This window comes from Phacochoerus africanus, chromosome 2 (assembly GCF_016906955.1).
Source record: "Phacochoerus africanus isolate WHEZ1 chromosome 2, ROS_Pafr_v1, whole genome shotgun sequence".
NCBI classification, from domain to species: Eukaryota; Metazoa; Chordata; class Mammalia; order Artiodactyla; family Suidae; genus Phacochoerus; species Phacochoerus africanus.
The window spans coordinates 44,870,621-44,897,902 of record NC_062545.1 but is presented as its reverse complement, the minus strand read 5'-3'; the positions used below and the strand labels follow the sequence as shown (position 1 = coordinate 44,897,902).

General features: G+C 38.5%; 3 protein-coding genes across 5 annotated transcripts in view; 1 reads left to right on the top strand and 2 right to left on the bottom strand.

Annotated features, from left to right (window-relative positions):
- KPNA5 (karyopherin subunit alpha 5) overlaps nt 1–8,159 on the top strand; it is a 36,083-nt gene extending 27,924 nt beyond the window's left edge. For both annotated transcript variants that reach the window (XM_047759868.1, XM_047759877.1), the window contains exons 13-14: nt 734–912; nt 7,846–8,159. In XM_047759868.1, the coding sequence (XP_047615824.1) occupies nt 734–912; nt 7,846–8,033 (367 nt within the window). In that variant the 3' untranslated portion in view covers nt 8,034–8,159. The remainder of the gene's footprint in view (nt 1–733; nt 913–7,845) is intronic.
- A 4,070-nt stretch (nt 8,160–12,229) lies between these two features.
- Nucleotides 12,230–12,651, bottom strand: LOC125121014 (60S acidic ribosomal protein P1-like). The gene has a single exon (XM_047769342.1). The coding sequence runs from the start codon at nt 12,610–12,612 to the stop codon at nt 12,268–12,270; it is 345 nt and encodes a 114-aa protein (XP_047625298.1). The 5' UTR covers nt 12,613–12,651; the 3' UTR covers nt 12,230–12,267.
- Nucleotides 12,652–14,651: 2,000 nt separating this feature from the next.
- FAM162B (family with sequence similarity 162 member B) lies at nt 14,652–22,193 on the bottom strand. 2 transcript variants are annotated; one of them, XM_047759858.1, is made up of 4 exons: nt 21,757–22,193; nt 21,501–21,609; nt 18,467–18,575; nt 14,652–14,823 (listed from the first exon to the last, which is right to left on the bottom strand). In XM_047759858.1, the coding sequence occupies exons 1-4, from the start codon at nt 21,926–21,928 to the stop codon at nt 14,725–14,727; spliced, it is 489 nt and encodes a 162-aa protein (XP_047615814.1). In that variant the 5' UTR covers nt 21,929–22,193; the 3' UTR covers nt 14,652–14,724. The 2 variants fall into 2 exon arrangements, with proteins under 2 accessions (XP_047615814.1, XP_047615806.1); XM_047759850.1 differs by having other exon boundaries at nt 21,501–21,612; nt 21,757–22,189.
- Between the last annotated feature and the right edge of the window lie 5,089 nt (nt 22,194–27,282).

The following is a 27,282-nucleotide window of genomic DNA, read 5'->3' as shown; positions in this document are numbered from 1 at the left end:
GGGGAAACTGAGGTGATGAGAAGTTAACTCAGTCACACAACTAAGGAGTAGAAATAGGACTAGAAGCCAAGCAGTCTGACTTCAGAAATGTTTTTTACCTCTATGCTTAGTATGGACTTCTTGCCAAGTGAACAAATCAGTTACTTTAAAGAACTAGTAACAACTAGAAAAGCATAAAGCATTAGGAAATGAGCAGAATAATTTTTGTAATCATTTTTTATTAAAATTATTTACAACATGGCCTGTTTTGTTCCCAGAAGCCTTCTGTGCATCTAAAACAGCAGATGTTTTAGAACAGTAGCTACAGTTGTTTTTGTGAGAAGAACTTCCTGGAGTTTGATTTAGATTTGCTCTCTCATTTCTACCTACCTCCACATGATCCCACATGTTATATAGGCTAACCTTAAAAAACAAACCAAAAAATCTTGAGCCCACTCTTCTTAGTGTTCATATACCATGAAAAAACAGGCATGAGTACCATTTTGCTTGCATGTATATTTTCATAACATTTGTAATACCATTTATAGCTAATTATGTTAAACTAGGAAAATAGGAAAGTAAGAATTTTCAGGTTCCTGTATAAGTGAAAATGTAAATGTTTTTAAAGTTTGAGATTGTTTAGGAATAATTGTTTACATAACATGTCACTGAAGAATATTCTCATGTCATTGCTATAAAGAGTATTTATTTTTAATGTTTTCCCTCTGCTTTTCTTTTTTTAATTACTCTAAAGGTATTTGGTAGCCTTAGGCTGCATTAAACCACTTTGTGACCTATTGACTGTTATGGACTCTAAAATAGTCCAAGTGGCTTTAAATGGACTTGAAAATATTTTACGTCTTGGTGAACAAGAATCTAAGCAGAATGGAATAGGTGTTAATCCATACTGTGCCCTCATTGAAGAAGCATATGGTAAGTAGTCAGTTAAGAATTTATAATTACTGTAAGTTGTTTTATTGAGATATGAGTGACATATTACATTGGTTTCATGTGTACAACATAATTACTCAATATGTGTATATACTGCTAAATGATGATAATATTCTAGTTCATGTCACCTAAATATAGTTTCAAAATGTTTTCTCTTGTGATGGGAACTCTAGAACCCTTCAAGTTTATTCTCTTAGCAGCTTTCTTTTTTTTTTTCCGGCCTTTTCTAGGACCACTCCTGTGGCATATGGAGGTTCCCAGGCTAGGGGTCTAATTGGAACTGTTGCTGCTGGCCTACACCAGAGCCATAGCAACGCGGGATCTGAGCCACATCTGCAACCTACACCACAGCTCATGGCAACCTTGGATCCTTAACCCACTAAGCAAGGCCAGGGATCGAACCTGCAGCCTCATGGTTCCTAGTCGGATTCATTAACCACTGCGCCACAACGGGAACTCCCTTAGCAGCTTTCAAATATATAATACGGTAGTATTAACTGTAGTCTGTGGAGACTGTGTATTACCTCTGCAAGGCTTGTTTATTTATAACTGGAAGTTTATAGCTTTTCTCATTCACCCCCTACCTCCTCTGTTCAACCACCAATCTGTTCTTTGTAAATATGAGCTCTTTTTTTTTTAATTCCACATATAAGCGAGATTATATAGTATTTGTCTTTATCTCACTGGTTTCACTAAGTGTAATTCCCTCAAGGACCATCCATATTGTTGCACATGGCAAGAGTTCCCTTTTTTTGGTAGGGGTCAAGGAGCCATGCCTGCAGCATACAGAAGTTACCAGTCCAGGGATTAAACCCACGCCACAGCAGTGGCAACACTAGATCATTAACCCACTGAGCCACCAGGGAACTCCAAGATTTTCTTCTTTTATATGCTTGAATTATATGTTATTGTGTATGTGTATATATATATATATATATATACATATATATATATATTTTTTTTTTGTCTTGTCTTTTTGCCATTTCTTGGGCCGCTTCTGCGGCATGTGGAAGTTCCCAGGTTAGGGGTCTAATCGGAGCTGTAGCCACCAGCCTACACCAGAGCCACAGCAACGTGGGATCCAAGCCATGTCTGCGACCTACACCATAGTTCATGGCAACGCCAGATCCTTAACCCACTGGCAAGGCCAGGGATCGAACCCCCAACCTCATGGTTCCTAGTCTGATTCATTAACCACTGAGCCACAACAGGAATTCCTATACCACATTTTCTTTAGTCACTCACCCTTCAGTGGACACTCAGGTTGCTTCCATGTCTAGGCTATTGTAAATAATGCTGAGGTAAACAAGAGGGTGCCTATTTTTTTTTTGTATGTTAGTGTTTTCGTTTTCTTCAGATAAATACCCTGAAGTGGAATTGCTGGATCATATGATAGTTCTATTTTTTGTTTTTTGAGGAACCTCCATACTGTTTTCCATAGTGATTGCAACAGTTTACATTCCCACCAACAGTGCACCAGGGTTCCCTTTTTCCACATCCTTGCTAATTACATTTGTTATCTCATTTTTTTTTATAATGGCCATTTTTACAGGCTGTAAGATATTATCTTATTGTGGTTTTGATTTGCATTTCCCTGATGATTAATGATGTTGAACATCTTTTCAGGTACCTCTTGGCCATCTGTGTATCTCCCTTGAAAAAAAAGGTCCTTTCAGATCTTCTGCCCATCTTTTAATTGGGTTGTTTGTTTATTTATTTGTTTGTTTTATTTTTTGGCCTCCCCAAGGCATATGGAATTCTTGGGCCAGAAATCAGATCTGAGCTGCAGTTGCCACTTAGGCAATGCTGGATCCTTAACCAAAGGTCAAACCTGCATCCCAGCATTCCCAAGACACAGCCAATCCTGTTGTACCACAGCAGGAACTCCTGTTTTATTATTATTATTATTTGCTTTTTATGGCCACACATGATGTAGCATATGGAAGTTCCAGGCTAGGGGTTGAATCAGAGTTGCAACTGCTAGCCTGTGCCACAGGCACAGCAATGCAGGATCTGAGCAGAGTCTGCGACCTACACCACAGCCCAGGGCAGCACTAGATCCTTAACCCACTAAATGAGGTCAGGGATCAAACCCACATCCTCATGGATATTAGTCAGGTTTGTTACCACTAAGCCACAATGGGAACTCCGTGGTTTTTTTTTTTATTATTGAATTGTATGAGTTCTCTATGTATTTTGGATATTAACCCCTAACCAAGTATATGATCTATAAATACTTCAACTCATATTGTTGATGTTTTCCTTTGCTGTGCAGAAGTTTATGTTTGATGTAGTCTCACTTGTTTATTTTTGCTTTTGTGGCCTTTGCTTTCAGCATCAAATCCAAAATCCAAAAAACAAAAAAAAGCAAAAAACACCAAGACCAATGCCAAAGAGCCTGTGTTTTCTTCTAGGGGTTTTATGGTTTCACGTCTTTTTTTTTTTTTTTTTTTTAAGGGCCACACCCATGGCATACGGAAATTCCCAGTGTAGGGGTCGAGTTGGAACTATAGCTGCTAGCTTATGCCACAGCCGCAATGCCAGATCCAAGCCGTGTCTGTGACCTACACCACAGCTCATGGCAACGCTGGTTCCTTAACCCACTGAGTTGGGCCAGGGATCGAACCTGCATCCATCAGGGGTACTAGTCAGGTTCATTACCACTGAGCCACAAAAGGAACTCCAACAAACTTTTTTTTTTCCTTTTTGGCTGCCCTGTGGCATACGGAGTTCTCAGGCCAGGGATCAGGTCTGAGCTGCAGTTGAGACCTAAGCCACAGTTGCACCAACACCAGATCCTTAACCCACTGTGCCAGGCCAGGGATCGAACCCACATCCCAGCACTCCCAAGATGCCGCCAGTCCCATTGTGCCACAGCAGGAAATCCTGGTTTCACCTCTTATATTCAAGTCTTTAATCAACTTAGAGTTAGTTTTTGTGTGTTGTGTATGATAGTGGTTTAGTTTTCATTCTTTTGTATGTGCCTATCATTTTCCCAGCACCATTTATTGAAAAGACTGTCCTTTCCCTATTGTATATATTTGGCTCCTTTGTCACATTATTTGACCATATATGCGTAGGTTTATTTCTGGGCTCTCTATTCTGTTCCACTGATGTGCTTATACACGAGTACCATACAGTTTTATCATAGCTTCATAATCAGGGAACACGATGCCTCCAGCTTTGTTGTTCTTGTTCTTTTTTTTTTTTTTTTTTTGTCTTTTCTAGGGCCGCTCCCGTGGCATATGGAGGTTCCCACGTGAGGGGTCCAATCAGAGCTGTAGCCACCAGCCTACGCCAGAGCCACAGCAACTCAGGATCCGAGCCGCGTCTGCAACCTACACCACAGCTCACAGCAACGCCTGATCATTAACCCACTGAGCAAGGCCAGGAATCGAACCTGCATCCTCATGGTTCCTGGTCAGATTCGTTAACCACTGCGCCAGGACAAGAACTCCCTGTTGTTCTTTTGATTTATTTCACTTTTTGCGTTCTTTTGTGGCTCTATACAAATTTCAAGATTGTTCTATTTCTGTGAAAAATGCCATTGGAATTTTTATAGAAATTATGTTGGATCTGTAGATTGCTTTGGGTAATACAAACATTTTAACAATATTCTTCTAATCCAACAGCACAAAATGTCTTTTTATTTGTGTCTGCTTCAATTTTTTTGATCATAGTTTTTTCATTGTGCAGGTTTTTCATGAACCTCCTTGTTTAACTTTATTCAAAGGCATTTTATTCTTTTTGTTGCAGTTGTAAAAGGGTTGTTTTCTTTATTTCTCTTTGTGATAGCTTGTTGTTAGTATATAGAAATGCAACAGATTTTTGTATTCTTATTTTGTATCCTGTGTCCTCACTGAAGTTATTGATTATTTATAGCAGTTTTTTTGGTGGAGTCTCTGATTTTCTATATATAGAATGCCATGTGCAAATAGTAACATTTTTACTTCTTCCTTTCTGAATTGGATAACTTTTCTTTTTATTGCCTAATTGCTCTGGCCAGGACTTCCATTGCTATGTTGAGTTAAAGTGATGAAAGTAAGCAGTCTTGTCTTGCTCCTGATCTTTGAGGTAAAGCTTTCAGGTTTCCACTGTTGAATAGGATGTTACCTGTGGGCTTGCCATATATGGCCTTTATTATGTTGTAGTCCATTCACTGTATACCCACTCTGTTGAGAGTTAGTCAATTCTTAATTATCTGCCATAGATATTTTCCCCCTCCAGTTCTATAAAAATATTTTGTGTAAGAGCAGTATAATATTTTTGATATTTTAAAATCTACTCTTAATTCTGTTATCCTAACAATTTCTCTTCATTATTTGCCATCCTTTTTACATGTCCTTATGCACAAATACTTTACATTGATATAATTATAGTGCATGTGTAGTTTTGTGTTCTGCTTCTAACAGTATGGAGAAATTACATTTCTGCATAATTTCTGTGATTTGCAATAGTCATATAATATTATAAAAAGAGAATGTTACATTCTGTTTTTGCCATATTCTTGTAGTTGACCATTAGTTTCTTTCCAACTTGTTACCACTTTACATGTACCGTAATAAGCATCTTTCTGAATATAATATTTTTATTCTGTTGAATTAATATTTGGGGATAAATTTCCTGAGTCCTGGGCACAAACTTACTTTTAAGCTTTGGGTATGTTTTCTCATTTTGCTTTCTAAAGACATGTTACTTGACAGTGTCACTGGCAACCTTTTACCTGTTTTGGTGATTTTGCTGATTTAGCCAATGTAAAGTGGTATCACCAAGTTGCTTTTATGTGTTTCTTTTTTTATTTCATGTGGAAGGTGGTTTGTATTTTCCGTGTGTTGGTGTATTTCATTATCTCTATTGAATATTTATTGTACTTTGTCCGGTTACCAACTTGTCTCTTTTTTTGTAAAAATTTGAGTTAATTTTATTTTGTAGTTTAATATGAGTTTTTTCCCATTCCTTTTCACCTTTTTGACTTAATGAGATAAACCATGTTCATTTATAATTAATAAATGATTCATTCTACTCTTCTGTTCCTTCAAAGTTTACAAAGTCATTGACCTCACACAGATTTGATGATTTTTTTTAATTGGCTAGATTTTTCTTTTTTTTTTTGTCTTTTTTTGCTATTTCTTGGGCTGCTCCCGCGGAGTTTCCCAGGCTAGGGGTCCAATCAGAGCTGTAGCCACCGGCCTACGCCAGAGCCACAGCAACTCGGGATCCGAGCCGCGTCTGCAACCTACACCACAGCTCACGGCAACGCCGGATCATCAACCCACTGAGCAAGGGCGGGGACCGAACCCGCAACCTCATGGTTCCTAGTCGGATTTGTTAAGCACTGCGCCACGACGGGAACTCCTTAATTGGCTAGATTTTTCTGATTGAATTCTTAAAACATTTAACTTAACTCACAGGGGATTTATTTTAGGCTAAGGAATAAATCTAAGTTGATTTTTTTCCTTTCAGTATATTTCCTTTAAATACTCACTTTCTGTCTTAAGTACCTTTGTATGATATGATTGATTCAAGCTTTTATTTGTGATCCCTCAACCAAGCCTGGGAGATCACTTTACCTTTATTTCAAATTATATAATGTCACTGGTTAAGACATCATATAAATACAAGATACTAATCACTGATTTAAGAACATTTCCTTACTACAGTCATTATTTTTTACCCTAAGTTATACTAGAATTTGGGGGCTACTCATGATTGTATAGAGATATGACTGCTTTGCTGCTTCTCTCTCTCCTGCAACAATATAATTAAAGAAGTTTATCTGTAATTAAGTGAGAAAGATTTTCAGCATCACCCAAACATATATTTAGATTATTTTCTTATAAGCAGTAAAATAGAGCTCTGCACTTTCTCCATATGCTATCAAAATGGGCTTTTTCAGTTTAAGTTAATAGGCTTTGCTTATGTTAGATTTGCAAACGGCATTCATTTATTCCATACTGATACCCTTAGGCTTATTCTGTGAGAAAATTTATGTGTTAGTTTGCCCATTTTTAAATTTATTTTTTGTCTTGTCGCTTTCTCTTTTTGTGCTTTGTGTTTAGTACACTTCCTCTGCAAACAACTTGTGGAGTTACATAATCTAAAACGGTCATTTTAAAATTCAGAAGCTAAAGTACAGAGGAACCTAATTTATTTGGGCAAAATCATACAATTAGAAGGGTGGAGTCTATTGTCTTCCTGCTCCCCAGCCTGTGCATCTTGAAGTATAAGTCATTTAGTGTTGGCTTTTAGTATGTGCAAAAATTAAATAAAAATTATGGTATCACTTATATATGGAATCTAAAAAATGCTACAGGAAGTTCCCATCGTGGCTCAGTGGTTAACAAATCTGACTAGGAACCATGAGGTTGCGAGTTTGATCCCTGGCCTCGCTCAGTGGGTTAAGTATCAGCGTTGCCATGAGCTGTGGTGTAGGTCGCAGACACAGCTCGGATCCTGCATTGCTGTGGCTCTGGCTAGGCTGGTGGCTATGGCTCCTATTTGACCCTTAGTCTGGGAACCTCCATATGCTGCGAGAGCGGCTCAAGAAATGGCAAAAAGAAAAAAAAAAAGCTACAAACTAGTGAATATAATAAAAAACAAGCAGAGTCACATATATACACTACAAACTAGTGGTTACCTGGGGGGTGTGGGGGGCAGTATGGGGATCAGGGAGTGGGAGGTACAAACTGTTGGATGTGAGATAGCTTCGAGGATTTGTTGTACAACAATGGTAATATAGCCAATATTTTGTAATTACTGGAAGTGGAAAGTAACCTTTAATAATTGTACAAAATTTTTTAATTAGATAAAAATAACAATCCCATTGCCAGTGGATGGTCAGATGCTATTGATTCATTATTTTGATTTAAATGTATGTTGAAATTTGGGTAATAATTCTGTTTATATGTATAATAGGTCTGGATAAAATTGAGTTTCTGCAAAGCCATGAAAATCAGGAGATTTACCAAAAGGCTTTTGATCTGATTGAACATTACTTTGGTGTAGAAGATGATGACCCCAGCATTGTACCTCAAGTGGATGAAAACCAACAACAGTTTGTATTTCAGCAGCAGGAAGCACCAATGGAAGGGTTTCACCTTTAACTTGGTAGAAGGAAAAATAATGGCCAAAAAAGGTAGCTTCAGATAACTCCCCTTCCTTGTGATATCAGTGGGAATATTTGATTGATTTTTTTGTTGTTGTTTTTTTGTTTTTGGGGTGGTTTTGGTAGAACAAAAAAGAAAGAAGTTGATGCACTTTTAAAAAGCAAAATGAACATTTCCATTCAGATGCAACCTTTATTTACAGTTTTGTTTTTATTTTGGTGTTCCTTTGTTTATGTCTTTCATTGTTTTGTCTGTTTTTTTGTATCTGCTTGTCAACAGTTAAATACATTATGAGATTATTTAATAATTTAAACCTAAAAGGAGACCTTTGATAAAGTATTATGTAATGGTTCTGAATTTTTCTAGCATTCTTGTTAACTATAAATTAGCAGTATAGCTGCTGATAATTGCATTTTGGCAGTAAGTTTGACATGCCCATTCTCTACTAAATCTACCTCTTGAAGCAAAAATAAAACAAAAACTTCAGAAACATGAAATAGAATAAAATCTAAATTAAAATGTGAAAATAGATCTTACCTTAAATTATAAATCACTGTGCTGTAGGTTATACTTTGCAAAAAAACAAAAGTTGCAACAGAAAACCTATTTATGAAACAGAAGAAATACTGTACTGACAATCAGTTAAAATGTGGCAGTTGTGGAGAGAAGCTGTTCTTCATGTTGAACACATTAAAATGATTACTCAACATTTAAATATTTGTTTTTAACATATAAATGCTATTGTATATTTTGTATTTTGACCAAATATGCTACCATTTTTGGAATAATTTTATTATTTTTTCACTGCTCATTTTAAAGCGCACCATGTTAGAGATGCCATCATGAATCTCTAGTAGGGCTGCATAGCAACAATAATACTGTAATTCTTTCTCTGATTTTTCAGAGCAGTAATTGAAATGTTTCATTTTCTGTATAATAGTGAACTTAGATATTTGGCAAAATTATACTGAAGAAATCACCTGGTTATGTGTTAAATTTTATTAAATGCACTTAATGTTTGGACACTAAAGGATGATATTAGTGAAATACTGGTTATTTGGTTGAAACCTATATTAGGACTTTTCCCCCTTTGGTAATTCCGAGGTCATACTACTGCTTGTTATGAACCATTGTATTAGATTACATTTGTATCAGATTGGTCATATAATGTATGTGTTTATGTATTAGTAGCAAAAACCTCTTCATACTGTGAAACTTTAAAAACAATTTCAATTGAAAAATTATATATATATATTTATAGATACATATATATGGGTATGTCTGTATGTTATTTTCACAGTACTATACTTTGTAGTTTTGTAAGCATATATGGTACTGTTGAATTCAGTTTTTTCATTTATAGTTATATGCAGGCTATTTACATTTTCAATTATATACCTAAAATACTTATTTAAAAATCAGTTTACTGCAGTTTTAAGATGGGAACTAGAAGCATTTTTGATATGATTCATAGCCTATTCTGTAAAGAAAGATTTCATTTATGATAGCATTTATAATGTTTCTGCTGGAAATCAGAGGCATGTTACAAAAAGAAAATGTATATAGGAGTACTTTTAAATAGTATGACACTGTAAATTATATATCATGAAACTAAGCTTTTGGCAAGGCACTTAAAACCTACAAGCTCTAGAACACAGGTTTAAATGGTGTCCATAATGCTGACTACATCTGCCAAACCTCTTTTAAATTGTTAAGTAGAGGACTGTATCTGTGCCCTTTTTATTGTAGTAGAAGTTATGAAGCTCAGTATAAGAAGTGTTTCTTTTGCATTATGTGTGTATATATATACACATGTATATTCAAAAGAACAGGGTAGTTATATGAAAGATTACCAAATTGATGGTGAATTTATCAGATACATGCTTTTTTGTGATGCAGATAGTTCTAAGTATCAGATAACAGGGTATTCCACTCTTTCTAATCAAGTGAACTTGATAATGCAACATAATTCACAAATAACCAGCTGTGCCTGCTTTTATTTTGAGGACCCCGTAGTCACATTATAAATCTCTAAGCCAAGGCTTTCAAACAAAATAGTTCTTATAGAAGGAAAAATAATAGAAATAAGAGGAAGAACTTTAAGGGGAAGATTTTTAAAGTTTTGCCAGTGAAATAAGCATTATATCTCTAGGTACAGAATATTTTAAGCATTCAAAATTATGTATAATGCATTGGATCTGTTACTTGGGTGATTGATTAGATTTGAATGTAAGGGGCAATATGTAAGAGTTGGGACCATCGATTGGTATGGTGTTGACTTTATTGAACCTATATACTAGCAAATACTTTGTTCCTAAAAATTTTTTTTAATATGACTACTCTTTTTAAATGTGCTGTTTAAAATGCTCCAGAATTTATTTTCATTAATCTTCACCGACCCTTGTGGAGAAAAATTTCTCTTTTTAACTTGCTTTCCTAAGATTTATTATATTTAAACCCGAAAGAAACTGTGCCAAAAAAAGAAAGAAAGAAAACATGTTGTAAAGGGCAACACATGCAACATTAATGCAAAAAAAAAATCAAGAAAATACTTGAAAGAGTCCTTTGCATTATTTAATTAAATTTAGTGTTTTATTTTTGTTTGAATTTGAATTTTTACCAGCTAATCTATGCAATTATGCTTGTTTTCTATTTGTGAGTACTTGACTCAGTAACCTGTTTTTTTTACTGTAAGTTTTATTTTGAAAGGTGTTCCTATAACTTAATTTTTAGTGTCATTCTGTTCACTTACTGGTAGCACTAGAACAGGAAAATAAAAAAATAAAAAGTAATAAAACCTGCTGGCACAGAAACAGTGTATCTTTTGGTAACTGTAAAACCTATTTGCAGATGAAGATTGATTTGTTGGAAAAGGACTTGTTAGACAAAGCATTACCTTTGCCTTCATATTTTTTCTTCTCTAAAGAAGGAGCATTACGGAAAAAGTAATTATAATACAAAGTCTTAGTGGATTTTTGTTGCTGTTCTAAATTTAGCAGTCTGCTGGCTGCTTTGTGAAACTGTGAAATCAGAGTAATTGCTGTTAACTTTTACTCATTTTAGTTCATATCATTATTGTTTTATGAAATGTGACATATTAGGAGCCAGTACAGTTAGGGCTTTAAAAGGATAATGCATCTTTAAATTCTGATTGGGAAGTGGGATGAGGGGAAGATATTCTTGCCTAACTGAATAAACTGACATTGGAGTAGTATGCAATATTATGAAGTGTTATAGCACTATATTAAAAATAATAAAATGTTATTTTACAATTGCATTTATATGTGTGTCTGATTTATTCTTATGATTGTATATTCTTAATGGAGCAAAAATAGATGTCCTCACTGATTAAAATTCCATCCCCTTTCTAACACCAGTAAGATTTTGTTGGTGGCATTATCTGATAAAGTAGTATGTTGCTTTTATTTTAGGACTTACATATTCTTCTATAACAGGAACATGTCTAATTTATCCTAGTATCTCAAGCCTTGGCAATTAGTGGGGTATTCACATGTTTCAATTGAGATTATTTTTCCTTTTCTGTTATTTTACTGCAATACAGTGCATTTATTTAAGGCTTGGAGTTTTAAACTTAACAAATAGAAATAGGAGGGAATGTCTCTTTAACTTTCTTAATATATTCTGAAACACAAAATCACACAGCCAGGCTTAGGCCTCCCAGCCTAGAGTTTATTTGCTTGTTTGTGTTTACCATGTACCAGACACGGGCTGGATACCTTATATGTAGTGGGTTTTTAAAAAAATTTTTTTGAAGCATAGTTGATTTGCAATGTTAATTTCTGCTTTATAGCAAAATGATTCAGTTATATAAGTATGTATTCTTTTTCATAGTCTTTTCCATTATGGTCACAGGATAATGAATATTATTTCCTAGATTATGCAGTAGGACCTTGTCGTTTTTCCCAGCCTAGTGTTTTTGTTCTTGTTTTCTTCTTCCACTACCTGTTCTTTTGTTTTGTTTGCTTTGGCTGGTCTCATTTCCTTCAGTATTTGAAACTATGTTAATCAGAGTAGTGAAACTAATTGGATCAATTATTTTTAGGATTTCTTGCTCCTAGTAAAACAATCTGCAATTTTAGTGGCAAATGAACACATTCACACACACTTTCTACTTTTTCATTTAAATGTGAAGACAATAAATAGGTAAGTGTCTTTTTTTTTTTTTTTTCAGCGAATAGCTCAGCTTTTGATTATCGAATGTTATAGAAGTTTAGTCAAAAAGACCAAAGCCCATATCATCATCAGGCTCCTCATATTCTTCTTTCTTTGCTTCTACTTTCTTCTCCTCAGCTGGGGCAGCAGTCATGGCTGGGGCAGGACCTCCTGCTGGTGCAGCACCAGCTGCTGGGGCAGGTCCACCAGCCCCCACATTGCAGATGAGGCTCCTGATGTTGACATTGGCCAGAGCCTTTGCAAACAAGCCTGACCAGAATGGCTCAACATTTAAACCTGCTGCTTTAATGAGAGCATTGATCTTATCCTCCGTGACCGTCACCTCATCGTCGTGCAGAATGAGGGCAGAGTAGATGCAGGCGAGCTCCGAGACGGAGGCCATGGTGCGGACCAGTGCTAGGTGGGGGCTGCCAGGCGCGGTGCTGGTCGCTGGATGAAGTGAGGGCCTCACCCCAACGCGGCCTTAGCTTCCTCGAAAGGACCGAGCACCTTAGCCTAAATAGGTAAGTTTCTTACCCCATCCCACTCCCCTCCACACACACCCTGAAGCACCATGTTAGTTGTTTTTTGTGTCCATCTGACTAGGCCACAGGACAGTTATCCAATTAAACAGTTATCTAGTTAAACACTAATGTTGCTTTTCAGGTATTCTGTAGGTGGGATAAACACCCAGTCAGTTGCCTTCAAGAAAAAAAAAAAGGACTTCTCATCCATTCTGAATCTTACCCATGCTTTTTCCTCTGTGGTACAAAAGCCTTCTGTGTAATGAATGGATAATTCCGAAAGGACAGATCCTGAAGCAGAGTCTCACAGCAGAGAGGTCCTGTGCAAAATGCCAAAGCAGTCAGTGGCTGATTCATCCAGAAGGTGGACTTGTGACAATGCTGCCTGCATTCTCTATCTTAGAGTTTAACTCAGAAGTGAGATTATTGTCCCAGGAATGTGGAGCAGCATTTTCATTTTCAAATCAAAGTGAGACTTTTTCTAACAGAAAGAAGGTCGGAGTTCCCGTCGTGGTGCAGTGGTTAATGAATCTGACCAGGAACCACGAGGTTGCAGGTGTGATCCCTGGCCTTGCTCAGCGGGTTAAGGATCCGGCATTGCCATGAGCTGTGGTGTAGGTTGCAGACACGGCTCAGATCCCACTTTGCTGTGGCTCTGGTAGCTACAGCTCCGATTCAACCCCTAGCCTGGGAACCTCCACATGGCGCGGGAGCGGCCCTAGAAATGGCAAAAAAACAAAACAAAACAAAACAAAACAAAAAAACACCTTAAAAATAACAAGGAAGGTCAGTTTTGATCTGGTGTTATCAGTTTGACAATAAGGACTGGCTTTGTCCTTAAAATTACGAAGCAGACACCTTCCTTAAACCGAATGAGCTAATTCTGCAGCTTCAGGTTAGGATGGGAAATATATTTAAAGTACAGTTAATACACAATAAAGTGGAAATTATGTCATTTCAACTTTGCCCGTGTTTATGATTTTAAAACTTTAGGCACCAAGTTAAAATTGTGTGAGGAGGAGCTATGTGATTTTTAAAGATGTTTTAGGGCTTATTCAAGTTTGAAGACCACTGACTCAATTTTTCTTTTCCTAATGTTTTTGTCTTTTCTAAATTGTTTTTATAATTACTGTTTTAGTACTTCCATCATTTTAGAATAGGTTTTGAAATTAATATTTCTCAGCTTATAAAAGTTTTTAAGCCTGTTTCCCCTAGTTGCGAACTATGAAAAGTATACCCAGAGGAACTACCCAATCACCAAATATACCAGCACTTGGGTTGAAAATTAGTTTAGGTTTTAAAGAGTCCTTGGTGATTTAAACATGACATATACAAAATGCATAGTTTAGCATCATCTCTAACAGCCAAAAACTGGACCAAAGGGGCAGAAAAATTATGGCATATCCATACACTGGGATACCGTAACACAATAAAAATGAATGAACTCATGCTACTCAAAATTTGTGGATGAATCACACAATATAATGTGGAGAATAAGAATCAACAGTCACACAAGTGCTTGTTTTTTGTTCATTGTTTTAAAATTTTATTAAAGTATAGTTGATTTACAATGTGATAATTTCTGCTGTACAACGAAGTGATTCAGTTTATACCTATCACAAATGCTTGTTGTGGAACTCCATTTATATAAAGTTCAGAACAGGCAAAACTAATCAATGGTTATCTGCAGAGGGTAGTGACTGACAGAGGCCAGAAAGGAGGCTTTTGAGGTGCTGCTGATGTCCTACATTTCCACCTGGGCGGTAGTTACGCAGGTGTGTTCACTAGATAAAAATCTATCAAGCTGTATACACTATTGTGTGCTTTCTGAATGTATGTTCTACTTCAATAAAAATTTACTAAAAAGTAAAAAAAGGCTGTGGATCTCGTCACCAAACAAAACCTTGGCAAAAAGTTGTTGAATATTCTCTTACCAATCTTTTATTTTTGCTGATAACAATGATGATATTCCAATTACCACTTTGTCAGTATCATTTAGCCTTGGCCTGTGCAGCCAATGCAGCTTCTTCACGCCACTTAGCCTTCTTTGCCAGGTTCCAACTCGTTAAGGATTCATGTCGTTCTGCAGCCTGCACAAACAAATTAAAAAAGCCTTTTGACGCTCTGGAAGAATTTGTTTTAGGTGGAGATACATAGGAGAGACTATGAAAAGAAGAGCAGTAACTTAAACCATCTGTCACACATAGCATTTAAGAAAAATGATCCTGGAGTTCTCACTGTGGCACAGTGCATTAAGAATCTGACTGCAGGAGTTCCCATCTGGCTCAGTGGAAACAAACCCGACTAGTATCCATGAGGATACAGGTTCAATTCCTGGCCTGGCATGGTGGATTAAGGATCTGGCATTGCCATGAGCTGTGGTGTAGGTTGAAGAGGTGGCTCAGATCTGGCATTGCTGTGGCTGTGGCATAGGCTGGCAGCTGTAGCTCTGATTGGACCCCGAGCCTGGGAACTTCCATATGCTGTGGATGCAGCTCTAAAAAGGCAAAAAAAAAAAGAATCTGACGTCAGCAGCTCAGGTGGCTGTGGAGGTGTGGGTTCAATCTCGGCCTGGCAGAAGGGGTTAAAGGATCCCTTGTTGCTGCAGCTGCAGCATAGGTGGCAGCTGCGGCTCAGATACCTTCCCTGGCACAAAAACTTCCATATGCTGTGGGTGTGGCCATAAAAAAAAAGAAAAAAAATGATCCTTTGGTACAGAAAAAATTTACTTAAGATGTTAGACTTCAAATCAACAGAACAGGTGATGTCAGAAATCTGCCTCCACCCTCTCTTGGCATATAGACATATTTGTTGAATAAAAAGTAACGGATATATTTTCAAATAATTAAGCTCAAAATCAAGAAAGGGAAATCCTCAGGTACAAGACATGGAAAGAAGACAAAAGGCATGCACTGGTGAGGAATGAGAAAGACGGAAGCCAGGAATGAAGGATATGGCTTCTAACAGGGAACATTAGGGGAAAATATTGGCCTCAATAGCTGCGGGCTAACAGTTTAATTTGTACACCAACAGGTGAGTTCAGGATTTGACTCTTGGACATGGAGCTGAGGTAGTCCTGTGAAATGAAAATATAAATGCAGCACAGAGATAAAGATAGAAAAAGTAGAAAAGAGAAGTTAAAATGGGTTCCTGCTGTGGTGCAACAGGATCTGCGGTGTCTCTGCAGCGCCAGGACACAGGTTTGATCGCCGGTCTCGCACAGTGGGTTAAAGGATCCATTGCTGCCACAGCTGTGGCTTAGGCTGCAGCTGCAGCTCAGATCTGATCCCCTGGCCTGGGCACTCCATATGGCATAGGGTGGCCAAAAAAGGAAAAAAAAAAAAGATAAAGAAGTTATGATACATAGAATCTAGAATCCTAAGTGCCAGCATATATTCTGAGGAGGTGGGAAGAATAGTTAGAATGGGGGAAGAGGCCATATTTAAAATTATAACAGCTTAGAGTTTTTCAGAAGTGAGGAAAGCTATAGGTCCTCAGACTGAAGAACATACATCTCAGCAGCATAAATAAAAACAGATATTGAGGGATGTCTAATAAGTATCTCACACATAATAATCAAAAATAAAGGTCTTGGTATATTTACTGTATATTTACCTGTCATGCCTATCAGCTCTTTCCCCAGCCTTACACATCTCAACAAATGTCACCATTCATCTAGGTGCTCAGGTCAAAAACCCAGGCTTTCTGGTTTCATTCTTATATTTTCTCTCCTCTTCCCATATTGAATTTACCACAAAGTTCTATCCATTTGCCTTCTCGAATACATCTCAAATTGCTAACCAATTCTCTATCTCTATCTGACACTATCTCAGTTAAGGCAAAGGCATTGATTATTCAAAATGAAAGGTGAACTGGAGAGAGGCAAGAGGAACAGATATGAGACCACCTAAAAGATACTGCAATAAACTAGGCAACAAGGGGTTGGCTATCTTAGACCAGGGTGATATCAATAGAAATGGTGCGGATATATTTTTAAGTGGAGCTAGCAGGACTGCTGATGTATAATGACTCACTCATGAGCAGCTGCCAAGATGATAAAATTGAGTTCCTGGGTGAGGCCATTTTAGATGGGGTGGTCAGGGACCCTCTCTCTGAGAAGAATGAGAATGAGCCAGCAATGGTAAATCCAGGGGACGGAAGGGGAGCGTGGAGAGAGGAAAGGGTCTGATGTAATAAAAAACAGAAAAGAGCTAGTGTGGCTGAAGCATAAGGAAGAAAGGGAAGATGGTATGAAACATGGAGGGACCAGGCAGTATCAGAACCCAATCTGTCACTTAGGAGCTGGAGAAAATTATCAGCTAGGTGGTCAGTCCCTTTATCTAGAGTAGGTTAAAAATGAGATAACTGAATTTCTTCCTTTCTTTCTTTTTTCTTTTTCTTTTTTTTTTTTTTCCCTTTTAGGGCCATACCCAAGGCAAATGAAGGTTTCCGGGCTAGGGGTACAATCGGAGCGACAGCTGCCGGCCTACAACCACAGGCACAGCAACATCAGATCCAAGGTGCATCTGCAACCTATGCTGCAGCTTGCAGCAGCGCCGGATCCTTAACCCACTGAGTGAGGCCAGGGATTGAACCCACAGCCTCATGGTTCTTAGTTGGATTCGTTTCTGCTATGCCATGATGGGAACTCCTTGAATTTCTTTATTTCTATGTTTAAGTGTTCCGCCAGCAAACATTTAAGAAATTTTCCATTTGATGAGAATAATTTCAAAGCATAAGTTCTTTGCCAAGCCACCAGAAATGAACAGACACGTACAGAATATCAGTAAGCTTAGAGGCCCTGGTTCCCATGTGACTCACTGGGCTCAAACACTCTTGAAAACTTGAGAATTAAAGAGCAGAATCATAGGACTAGGCAGAATGGTCATTGGTTAAATGTGCTTAGAGAGTGAAGCAGGATCCAGGCAAACCATGCTGTGCAACACAGCTGCCACAATCTAGTTCCAACTCTGGCTGCGTTACTAACAAAGTCATAATCACACTCTGATGGGTTCAGTGACAGGTGCCACAATGAAGAGGGGCACCGATAAACTGGGTTGTGTCCAGAGGAGAGTTCAAAATAGAGGAAAATTGTTAAGGATGAAGAAATTAAGACTGGAGAAATGAAGACTCCACAGAGATGTATCAGATACCTCAATGTTTGTGGGTCTGCTCTTCAAGTAAAAAGTGTTTCACAGCTGAAATAATATGAGGAAACAAGAGGGAAAATCAGAGCGTTAATTTGCTCATAGTTTCCCTCTAGAAACCACACACTGGTGATGCCAAGGAAAGGGTTCATATACAGGATACAGGCAAACTAGTCTGCCTTGCTCACCACTTCCAACTTTGCATTTCTAACTATTTCATGATTCTGTGCAACACCTAATTGAGTTCATGATTTAAGGAATGATCTAGTTTGGATAACTTTCATACAACAAAGTTCTTCTTGCACAGATTTTAACTAGGTTATAAACTGTCATTTTTTTGGTTTGTTTCTGCTTATCTAAAAATGGAAACAAGCTTCTGTCCCTCCTGTCCATATAGTTAATTTGTTGATTCAAATTTTCATGAATGATTTTGTTGCCAGCATGATAGACATATGTGGTGCCTCAAAGTGTCTGAGATGAAACCCTTCTTGCACTGAAAGAAGAGAAATAAGCCCCCAAAGGAGAATAAAGCTCCTAATCTTTATTAAAATTCACAAGTCTAGCTTTACTTTAAAGAGGTACTCACCCTTTTGGCTGATGCTATCACTGCAAAACAGGCGATAATTGTCAGTCCAATCATTATGTAACAGGCTTTCACTCGTGCTTTGTTTCTTGCAGCATCTATCATTTCTGGCCTAAACCAAGATGTGTATTCTATTAATGACACTAAAGCAATATGCTTTACCACCTGGCATAACAGACAATGATGTGTTATGAAAATATTCCAAACATCTTCTTGAACGAAATGGCAGATGTGAAAGACTTCTAAATGCTAGCACATTATCTTACCAATTGCAAATTAAGAGGTATTTATTCAGGTCCTAATTACTGTCAGGCACTATGAAACCATGGTGCAGTATATTTAGTTTCTAACTGTTCAAAATATAACTGCTAGAGATTACAACTTTACGCTCCATTATTTTTGTTTCAATCATTGGGATAAAAGGAAGACACACTTATGTGTGTCTATGACTCCTGTTCATTTGGCCCCTTGTCTTAAGTGGGCTTTGTTTTCAGTTTTAAACAAGTTGCTTTTTAAAACTCATTTTCATCATTTTGCCTTTTCACTGGTCTCCAAATCTCTTCTTGCCCCTTCCCATCCTACCTCCATTAAACAGACTATTATACATTTTGTGAAAATGACTCATACTGCTATGATACATTTCATTATATATTTCATGAGCATGTCTGTTAGAGAAAAGGTGTTTCCTTCATGGCTTTTGCATGAAGTTTTCAAAAGAAGATCAAAATCACAGTAATTTCTTGAAGAAAAGATAAACACACCTTTGTTTTCTTATTATAATTCTGATATTTTAATATGATTACTTGAATACTGCATAGCCTTATTTATTAATAAAGTTATATGCTAGTTGTCTAAGATTTTAGCAAAGCAGTGTTACAAAAGTAGTCATGCCTGTAGGCCTTTTTGCTGAAATAAACTTTAACAATTTGCAGTAATATGAAATGATAGTTTATAAATACACATAATTGAAGAATGATTTTTGAGAATGTATTCAAGTGGTATTCTTTCTTCTCTATGTCAAGTATAAATAAAATGTACTTACATGAAAAAAGAATTTCAGAAAAATAATTTGCAATTCCTCTCAAAAACAAACAAAAAAATTCTTTTAACTTTCACCAGCGAAAAGAACACAGAAATCAATATCTAGCTTGTTTTCCTCAGGTTTTAGGCAGATTAATGTAAATCTTAAGAAATTAGTTACAAACAGGTGAATGTTAGGATTTTATTAGATTATACTTGTTACTGACTTTTGTTCCAGATGGAAACTAAAAGATCTGATCTTTTTTACCCATCCATTTGGCTTTGATCTGCTATGCCAAATTAGTTTAACACTGAAAAGAAAAGTGCAGTTATTATTAAATATCATTAGTGTATGGTACGAGAATTATAGGTCACTTGTTATTATGTCCATTAAGAACATAAAAGTGAAAGCCATTTACATTGTAAATCTAACACAGCTTAGGAGGCATATCTGTCTTAAACAGCAATGCTTTTTAACAAATTATAGAAAATAATAAAATAAAAAATATTCTAATACTTTTTATGTTCCCAACCAAAAACTGCAACACTTTTCGTAGGCACCTTGTTATTACATTCTGTTTATAATATTTCTTTTGACAGCGATCCTGGGGAAATTATTTCTGTAATGTGGATTTCTCTACATATACAACTACATTAATGCAATATTGTCCCTTGACAAGCATTAATTTACAATAATGCAGGTTCTTTAAATTCTGGATTATTCAGTTGCAGCACTAGAACTCAAAATCAAAAAATACTAAGAATGGTGTTTTAAGCTTCTCTGTGGCTAATTTCTGTTTGGGGCTACATCTGTAGTTTAGAGGCTATAGCTCTCCAGGAAAACAAAATATCCTTTTTAAAATATTACCAAATAATATCCTAGTTGAATAAATGCTGAAAAGAGATTTCAAATTCCATTTTATTTCAAATTCTATGTCCATTCCTCATCAAATAATTTGATAAAAAAAGAAATTAAAATTTTGAGCATTCATTATTGAATGAACATTTCCCACCAGTATTTCTTCTATTTATTTGAGATGCTTTTGGTAACCAATAAATTAATAATCAACAAAAGTGTGGACAATATGCACAGAACAAGATGTAGGCCCCATGTCCATTATCTAGTCTATCAGGCATTGATTACCTCATATAAATCTATTTGAACATTTAAAATTCTTACTTGATATAATTCTAGCCTCCTTGTTTTTTAAGATTAGTTTAAAAAGTAGTAGAGTAATTTTATTCTTAGTTTCCTTCTTTCCCCTTTTTAAACACTCCCTTGAAAAGTGCTGGAAAGATTTTTGGACTTTGCATAAACTGAAGCTATAGGAATATTGTTTTTACCGGTTGTATTTACTTTTTTCTTTCTTTTTTTTTAATTTAGCAGAAAGGACCTGAAGTTGGCAGCTTGAGTTTTTATTGGGTTTGGGATGGGGGAAGTGGCCAGCGACGCTGATGCATAGTGAGTCCTAGTCCAAGAATCCCGGGCTCAGAGGGCTGCAGAACCGCGTATACCAGGCATCTCCCTCCCCAGGAGTGGATGTGGCTTCTTCCCAGAGACTCTCCAGCCACCCCACGAGCCATGATTACTCCTTGGGTGCAGCAGGAAGCCGCCGCCCTGAACAGAGCCCCTCTTTCTCTGTTGTCCCCGCAGCCCCTTGGGTACTCGAGAGGACAACGGTGCCTTCGGTTAGGCCTAACCTCTGTCTCACCACCTGGAGCTCACTAGGGGCGGGTATCTGGGCGCCATGGAAGAGCCCATTGAACTTCTGGGTTTTCACTCGACTCCAACAATCCCCTTTTCCGCTTAGTTTAGTTCTCAGACTAGTCAGGAAGCTTGACATTTAACCGTACTAGGGGGCCGTAGACAAATTCCTTAAGGTGGAAGGTATTGCTGGGAAGACCTGCTTGGCTCCGCGGCCGCCTTCGTTCTAGGTCGAGAGGTGAGTGGATAGACCCTCCAACCCCAGCGCCCTCCCCGGCGCACGCACCCGGGGCAGGCACAGGCTACACTTACGGGATCCTAGGGGGGATCTCTTCCATCGCTTTGAAACGTCCGGTCCACAGTAAGATCTTCTTGTCGAATTGCGACGGCTTATGCTCGGCGGGGACCCTGTGGACCCTCCCTGCTGCGAAAGCGACAGGCTTGGTGTTGGTCGGAAGAACCGACAGACCGACGGCACAGAAAATCACCCCTCAATCCCCCAGCCGCGGCTCCTCACCCGCCCCTCCTCGGACCCCTTGCTCCCAGGCCATTTCCAGCCCCCGCTCACCGGAACCCTGAGGCTCCGAGCCGCCCGGGGCCCCGCCACTGGAGTACTGAGGAAGACCCCGGGGCCGGAGAGATGCTACCGGCCGCCTCGAGGTTTCTGGCGGTGCTCCAGGGGCGCAGCGGGGGATGCACCCCGAGCGGAGGCGCAGGAGGCTCCGGACCGCGGCGAGCATGATGCGCCTTGTTCCCGCGCCCGCGGCTAGCCGGAGCCCGCGCTCGAGCTCCGGGGGCCCCCTGCCCCTCCCCACTTCGCGCCGCTCCCGGGGGAGCCCCAAGCGCGCAGCTGGAGTCCGACGTGCCCACCCTCGGCTCCCGGACCCGCCCCCTGCCGGCGACCCGAGACCGGGACATCGCGACCCCAGGGCTGAGTCCTTCGCCTGGTAGGACTCAGGGAGCGGCCTGCCTCTGCTGGACTACTTTCCTCCGAGACGGCTCCGTGCAGCTGGTTTTAAGGGCATTTCTTACTCTTGAGTAGAAACGTGTTTTCATCGGGCTTTCGCCCTTTGGTTCCACTGTTCCCTGCCCAAGGGAATAAATCTCCCTCCTCTTCTCCAGGAAAAGCCAACAGTCGCTCCAAATGTTTACCAAGTAAGTGTAAGGACTTTGTCAAAAGACTTCTGATTTTCCCATGAGGACGTATTTTGAAGTTAGCGCCTCACCCCGCCCTCCACTCCCATACTTTTATCGTTTCTGGGCAAAACAACATCAACTGTTTTTCGTTACCTCTTCATGTCTTAGACCAGAAACTCCCCAAACTCCCTGCCAAAGGAGCTTTTCTTCTACTTTCCACCATTTTACCTCTCAAAAAGAGGGCAGAATCCACTATTCTCTGGGATTTAAATGAGAGCAGGGACTCAGAGAAGGGCTTGTAGGAAAGCTAAGTGGAAGGAACTTACTTTTTCTACCTACTCATAGTCCAGGGAAGTCAGATCTCAGCCAAGTGGAAGCGCCCTTAAGAACCCAGCCTCAGGCCCAGCCCATCCTCCCCTTGACTGTCTCTGAGGTTCTTCCCCTGCCCAGACACTAACTTACTTTTAGTTGGATTTTGAGGTGTTTCTTTTCTCCCTAACTAGACTTTAGGCACTTGAAGGCAAGATCTCTGTAACTGCCTTTCACATAATGGTATTTAACAAAAGAACACAGATGCATAACTCTGTAAAGAAATACGCATTTACAGGAGTGATTTTAGAAAGAATGTTGGCTTTGCCTTCATTCAAGTTTAAACCCCTGATTTGTGACTTAAGGGTTACACAGTTATGAGCAGATCATTTTGGGGGGCCACACCCACAGCATTCAGAAGTTCCTGGGCCTCACCATAGCAGCAACCCAAGCCACAGCAGTGACAATGCCTGATCCTTAACCTTCTGAGCCACCAGGGAACTCCCTATGAGCAAATCATTCAAGTCATCAATCTTGGCCTCATTTGCAAAATGAGAATTCCTGCCTCTCAAGTTCATTCCTGCAACCACTACAAAATAAACAAAACCCATACTGTATACACCAGCTACTTCTCAGAGGTGGACATGGAGCTGTGAACAATGCCAAGTGGGGGTTAGTAGATGAAGCAAAAAAAGCAAGATGAAACAAAGTAAGTAGGCATGAGGTGGAAGGATGGTTAGGGATACCCCTCCAAATGTGCCTGGCACATAATAACACTTCAAAGATGTTCTTTCCCTTCACATTGTTTAACTAGTCTGGAAACTTAGGGGCATTTTAATTCAAGAAATCTCCTGTAGGGAACTTTAGGAAGCTATGAGCTCCCTGAGGGTCAAAATTGTCTTATTCAGCACTGTATCCCCAGGATGTAGCTGAAACATTGGCACTTAGTAGATAACTTGATTTTAATCTGTCAAATGAATGAATAAATGAATGCAAATCTTCAATAATAAAATAGACTACATCTGGGCAAGTTTAAGGAAAGACTGAATACTTGAGGACATGCTACATGATGAAGGTAATGAATTCATACCTGACAGTGTTGCCATAAATAATATTTGATGGTTGCAGGAATATGCTACTTGAATAATTCTCCCATTATTCAAATGTGTTGTTTTTTCTTTTAATATTTTCTTTTTCTTCATGTCACTAAGAAGAAAGATCCATAGAGTGAGAGAAAAACATTTCTGGGAAACAACCAATTGTTAATAGTTCATTAAAGTTCACCAAGTCTTATTAAACTAGTTTGGCAAAATAAGTTTATTTCCCTGGAGAGAAGAGAACCAAACGTCAGACATCTACACATGATTTTCTATTTCAAGCTTCTCTATCATTGAGGAACCACAGGGCAAGAGAACCATGGCTTATGTCATGAGAGAAAGAACAGTTTGCATTCTATTCTCTCTTCCTGATGGGATTAAAATGTCATTATCTGGCAGTGTTCTACATTTAAAAAAATTACAGCTGCACAAGTGATGCTTTCTTTAGCTCTAGAATTGGAACAACCACCAAAAACAAACAAAAGAAAAGAAAAAAACCCTTCAAGTCAACTCCTAATCAAAAGAAAAGCTAATTATATTCCTTTCTGTTTTTCTTTTAAACCAGAACAGCTCATTTATTCATTCAGCATATGTTCATTGAGTGTTTCCTATGTGCTGGGTACTGTTCAGGGCTCTGAGATTACAGCATAACAGGTAAGCATACAAAAATCTTTTCTCCTCACTGAGCTCATTCCTAACGGTGGTTTCAGGCTACCAGTTCTGTACTATATTGTTTTTCACTCCAATGTTTCATATAATTTGCATATACTGTTTTCACTTTTGTTCCTTCAAGTCTTGTTTTGATTTGTATGGTTTACATCCCCATTTCCTACAGGCTAATTTACTTCTTCCTTAAGATATATTGTTATAACTAGGAATAAATTTTAAATAAAGCTATGAGATAGATTAAAGGGAAAGTGTGGGTGATTTTTTATTTTTCAAAAACTCACTGTAGGCTATTCTATGCTCAGCACGGGGCTAAGGCAGGAAATCCAAAGATTGCTGTAGTCTGGCTGGGATGATATTCCCTCATCAGGAAATGCCTTGTTCCCAAAGGAGCAGTTGGGAGGGGCCTTAACCAACTTGTTTTCTAATCCCCTGTTATGGAATTCCTGTTGTGGCTCAGCGGTAAGGACCCCAACTGGTATCCATAAGGATGCAGGTTTGATTCCTGGCCTTGCTGAATGGGTTAACAATCCAGCATTGCCAGGAACCGTGGTGTAGGTCCCAGACACAGATCAATCCTTCATTGCTGTGGCTGTGGCGTAGACCGACAGCTGAAGCTCTGATTAGACCCCTAGCCTAGCAACTTCCGTGTGCCACAGATGCTTCCCTAAAAAAAAAAAGAAAACAAAAACCAAAAAACTAAAAAAAAAAAAAAAACCCAAAAAACTAATCCCCTGCTAGTCTTTTTGTAGGGTGAGTTCTAGAGTGACAGTTTCCTTGCAGACGCGGTTTACAATGATCTCCAGTGCTTTGGGCAAATTATTAAATGAGCAGTCCAGGCCAGGGCCCGATTACCTGCTGGTACTGAGCATGTACTGAGGACACCAGCCAAAGCCCAAAATGAGATTTCAGAAAGCATTAATGTACTCTTATATACAGCTCTTCATGTTATTCCTTTTAGTTCCCATTTTCAGTGTTTTATTCTCTGTCCCTCATCCTATTCTTATGACCTCCAAAGTATTTCCCCCATGTCTGGTAGTTCTTTCTCCAGTCCTTTCTCGCCTAGCCTCCAGAGGTTTTTCTAAAACATGGATATTATCATGTAAAACTTTTATGGTGCTGGGAGTTCCTCTCGTGGCGCAGTGGAAATGAATCCGACTAGGAACCATGAGGTTGCGGGTTCGATCCCTGACCTCGCTCAGTGGGTTAAGTATCCTGCATTGCTGTGAGCTGTGGTGTAGGTTGCAGACGTGGCTCGGATCCCGAGTTGCTGTGGCTCTGGCGTAGGTGGGCAGCAACAGCTCCGATTCGACCCATAGCCTGGGAACCTCCATATGCCACGGGTTTTGCCTTAAAAAGACAAAAAAACAAAACAAACCAAAAAAAAACTTTCATGGTGCCAATCACCTATTCCTTTTTAACCCTGCATCCCACATCTCTATCTTATTTACTATTTATAATCCTGATGATGAAGAGTAATGAAAGAATGTGTTAATTTCAATTAACTCAAGTTAATCGAAAGGGCACTAGTCCCACAAATCATTTAAATTATCAGAGCTCTCCAACAAGAGGTCTGGGTTGGGTAAAAGAACCAAAATCTAGGGAAATTTTTTAAGATTAAAACTGCATAACCTAGGAGATAGAATATTACAGAGGTTAAATCAGCTATTTCATTATTTCTTCATTCTTTCATTCAACTAGAAAGTATATATTAAACGTCTGTTCTCAAAAGCTTAGTACTAATGAACATCCAAGAGTTATGCCTACTAGGCTATCCAAAAATCAAACATGAAAATAAAACTAAAAGAGTTCATCAATACTAGACCAACCTTAAACCAACCTTAAACCAACCTTACAAGAAGTGTAAAAGGATCTTTTTTTTTTTTTTTTTTAAGCACTGCACTGCACCTGCAGCGTATGGAGGTCCCCAGGCTAGGGGTTGAATCAGAGCTGTAGCCACTGGCCACAGCCACAGCCACACCAGGTCCAAGCCACTTCTTCTACCTACACCGCAGCTCACAGCAACACTGGATCCTTAACCCACTGAATGAGGCCAGGGATCGAACCTGCGTACTCATGGATGCTAGTCATATTCGTTTCCACTGAGCCATGACGGGGACTTCTAAAGGATCTTCTTAAAGTGAAAAAGAGAAAGACTACAACAAGAATGTTAACTGAACGAATGGTGAAAAAGTTTTAATTTCTTTAATGACGATTTTGTTCATATGCATTATAGTTCAAATATTTAGGAAGAAAGGGCAATTTCTATAACTGCTTTTCCCCAAGGAAGGAGATGTATAAAATCTGAAACTTGGGATTATTTCCCTGACAAAATTAAAAGCTGTAATTTTTTTAGAGTCAATTTTAAAGCAAATTATTTAGAATGTATCTTTACCATTTCTTAGTTACTTCTGTTTGGTAAACTAATAAAATATTTTTTAGTTTAATGCATATATTCCTTAGTATTACATTAAACAGAAACATCCAACATAACTTTATTATGAAATTGCTTTAAAAGTGTTCCATGAGGATCTTGGTTCCGGTTATACTATTGTCCACAAATAAAAAGTAAAAATAATTACCCACTAGGTGGCAGCAGTATTTCAAATTGTTCTAGGAACACACACCTGCGGGATAGGGGCCAATCCTAAATTTCTCATGATACTTATGAAGACGATGAGTTCTGTCCCTGTAGACAGCTAGCTCCCAGTCTATATTCTGCAGCTCAAATATATGTGCTTTCTTTCCGTTTTTTTCCTTTTGGTAGTTAAAAATTCTAAGTATAGATTATTCTCAAATGTCAGAAGAAAAAGTGAGGTTATTGTAGCCATTTTGCCAGCCACCTAGCCAGCTTGCGCTACCAAGTGGTTATGTTATATGCCTGG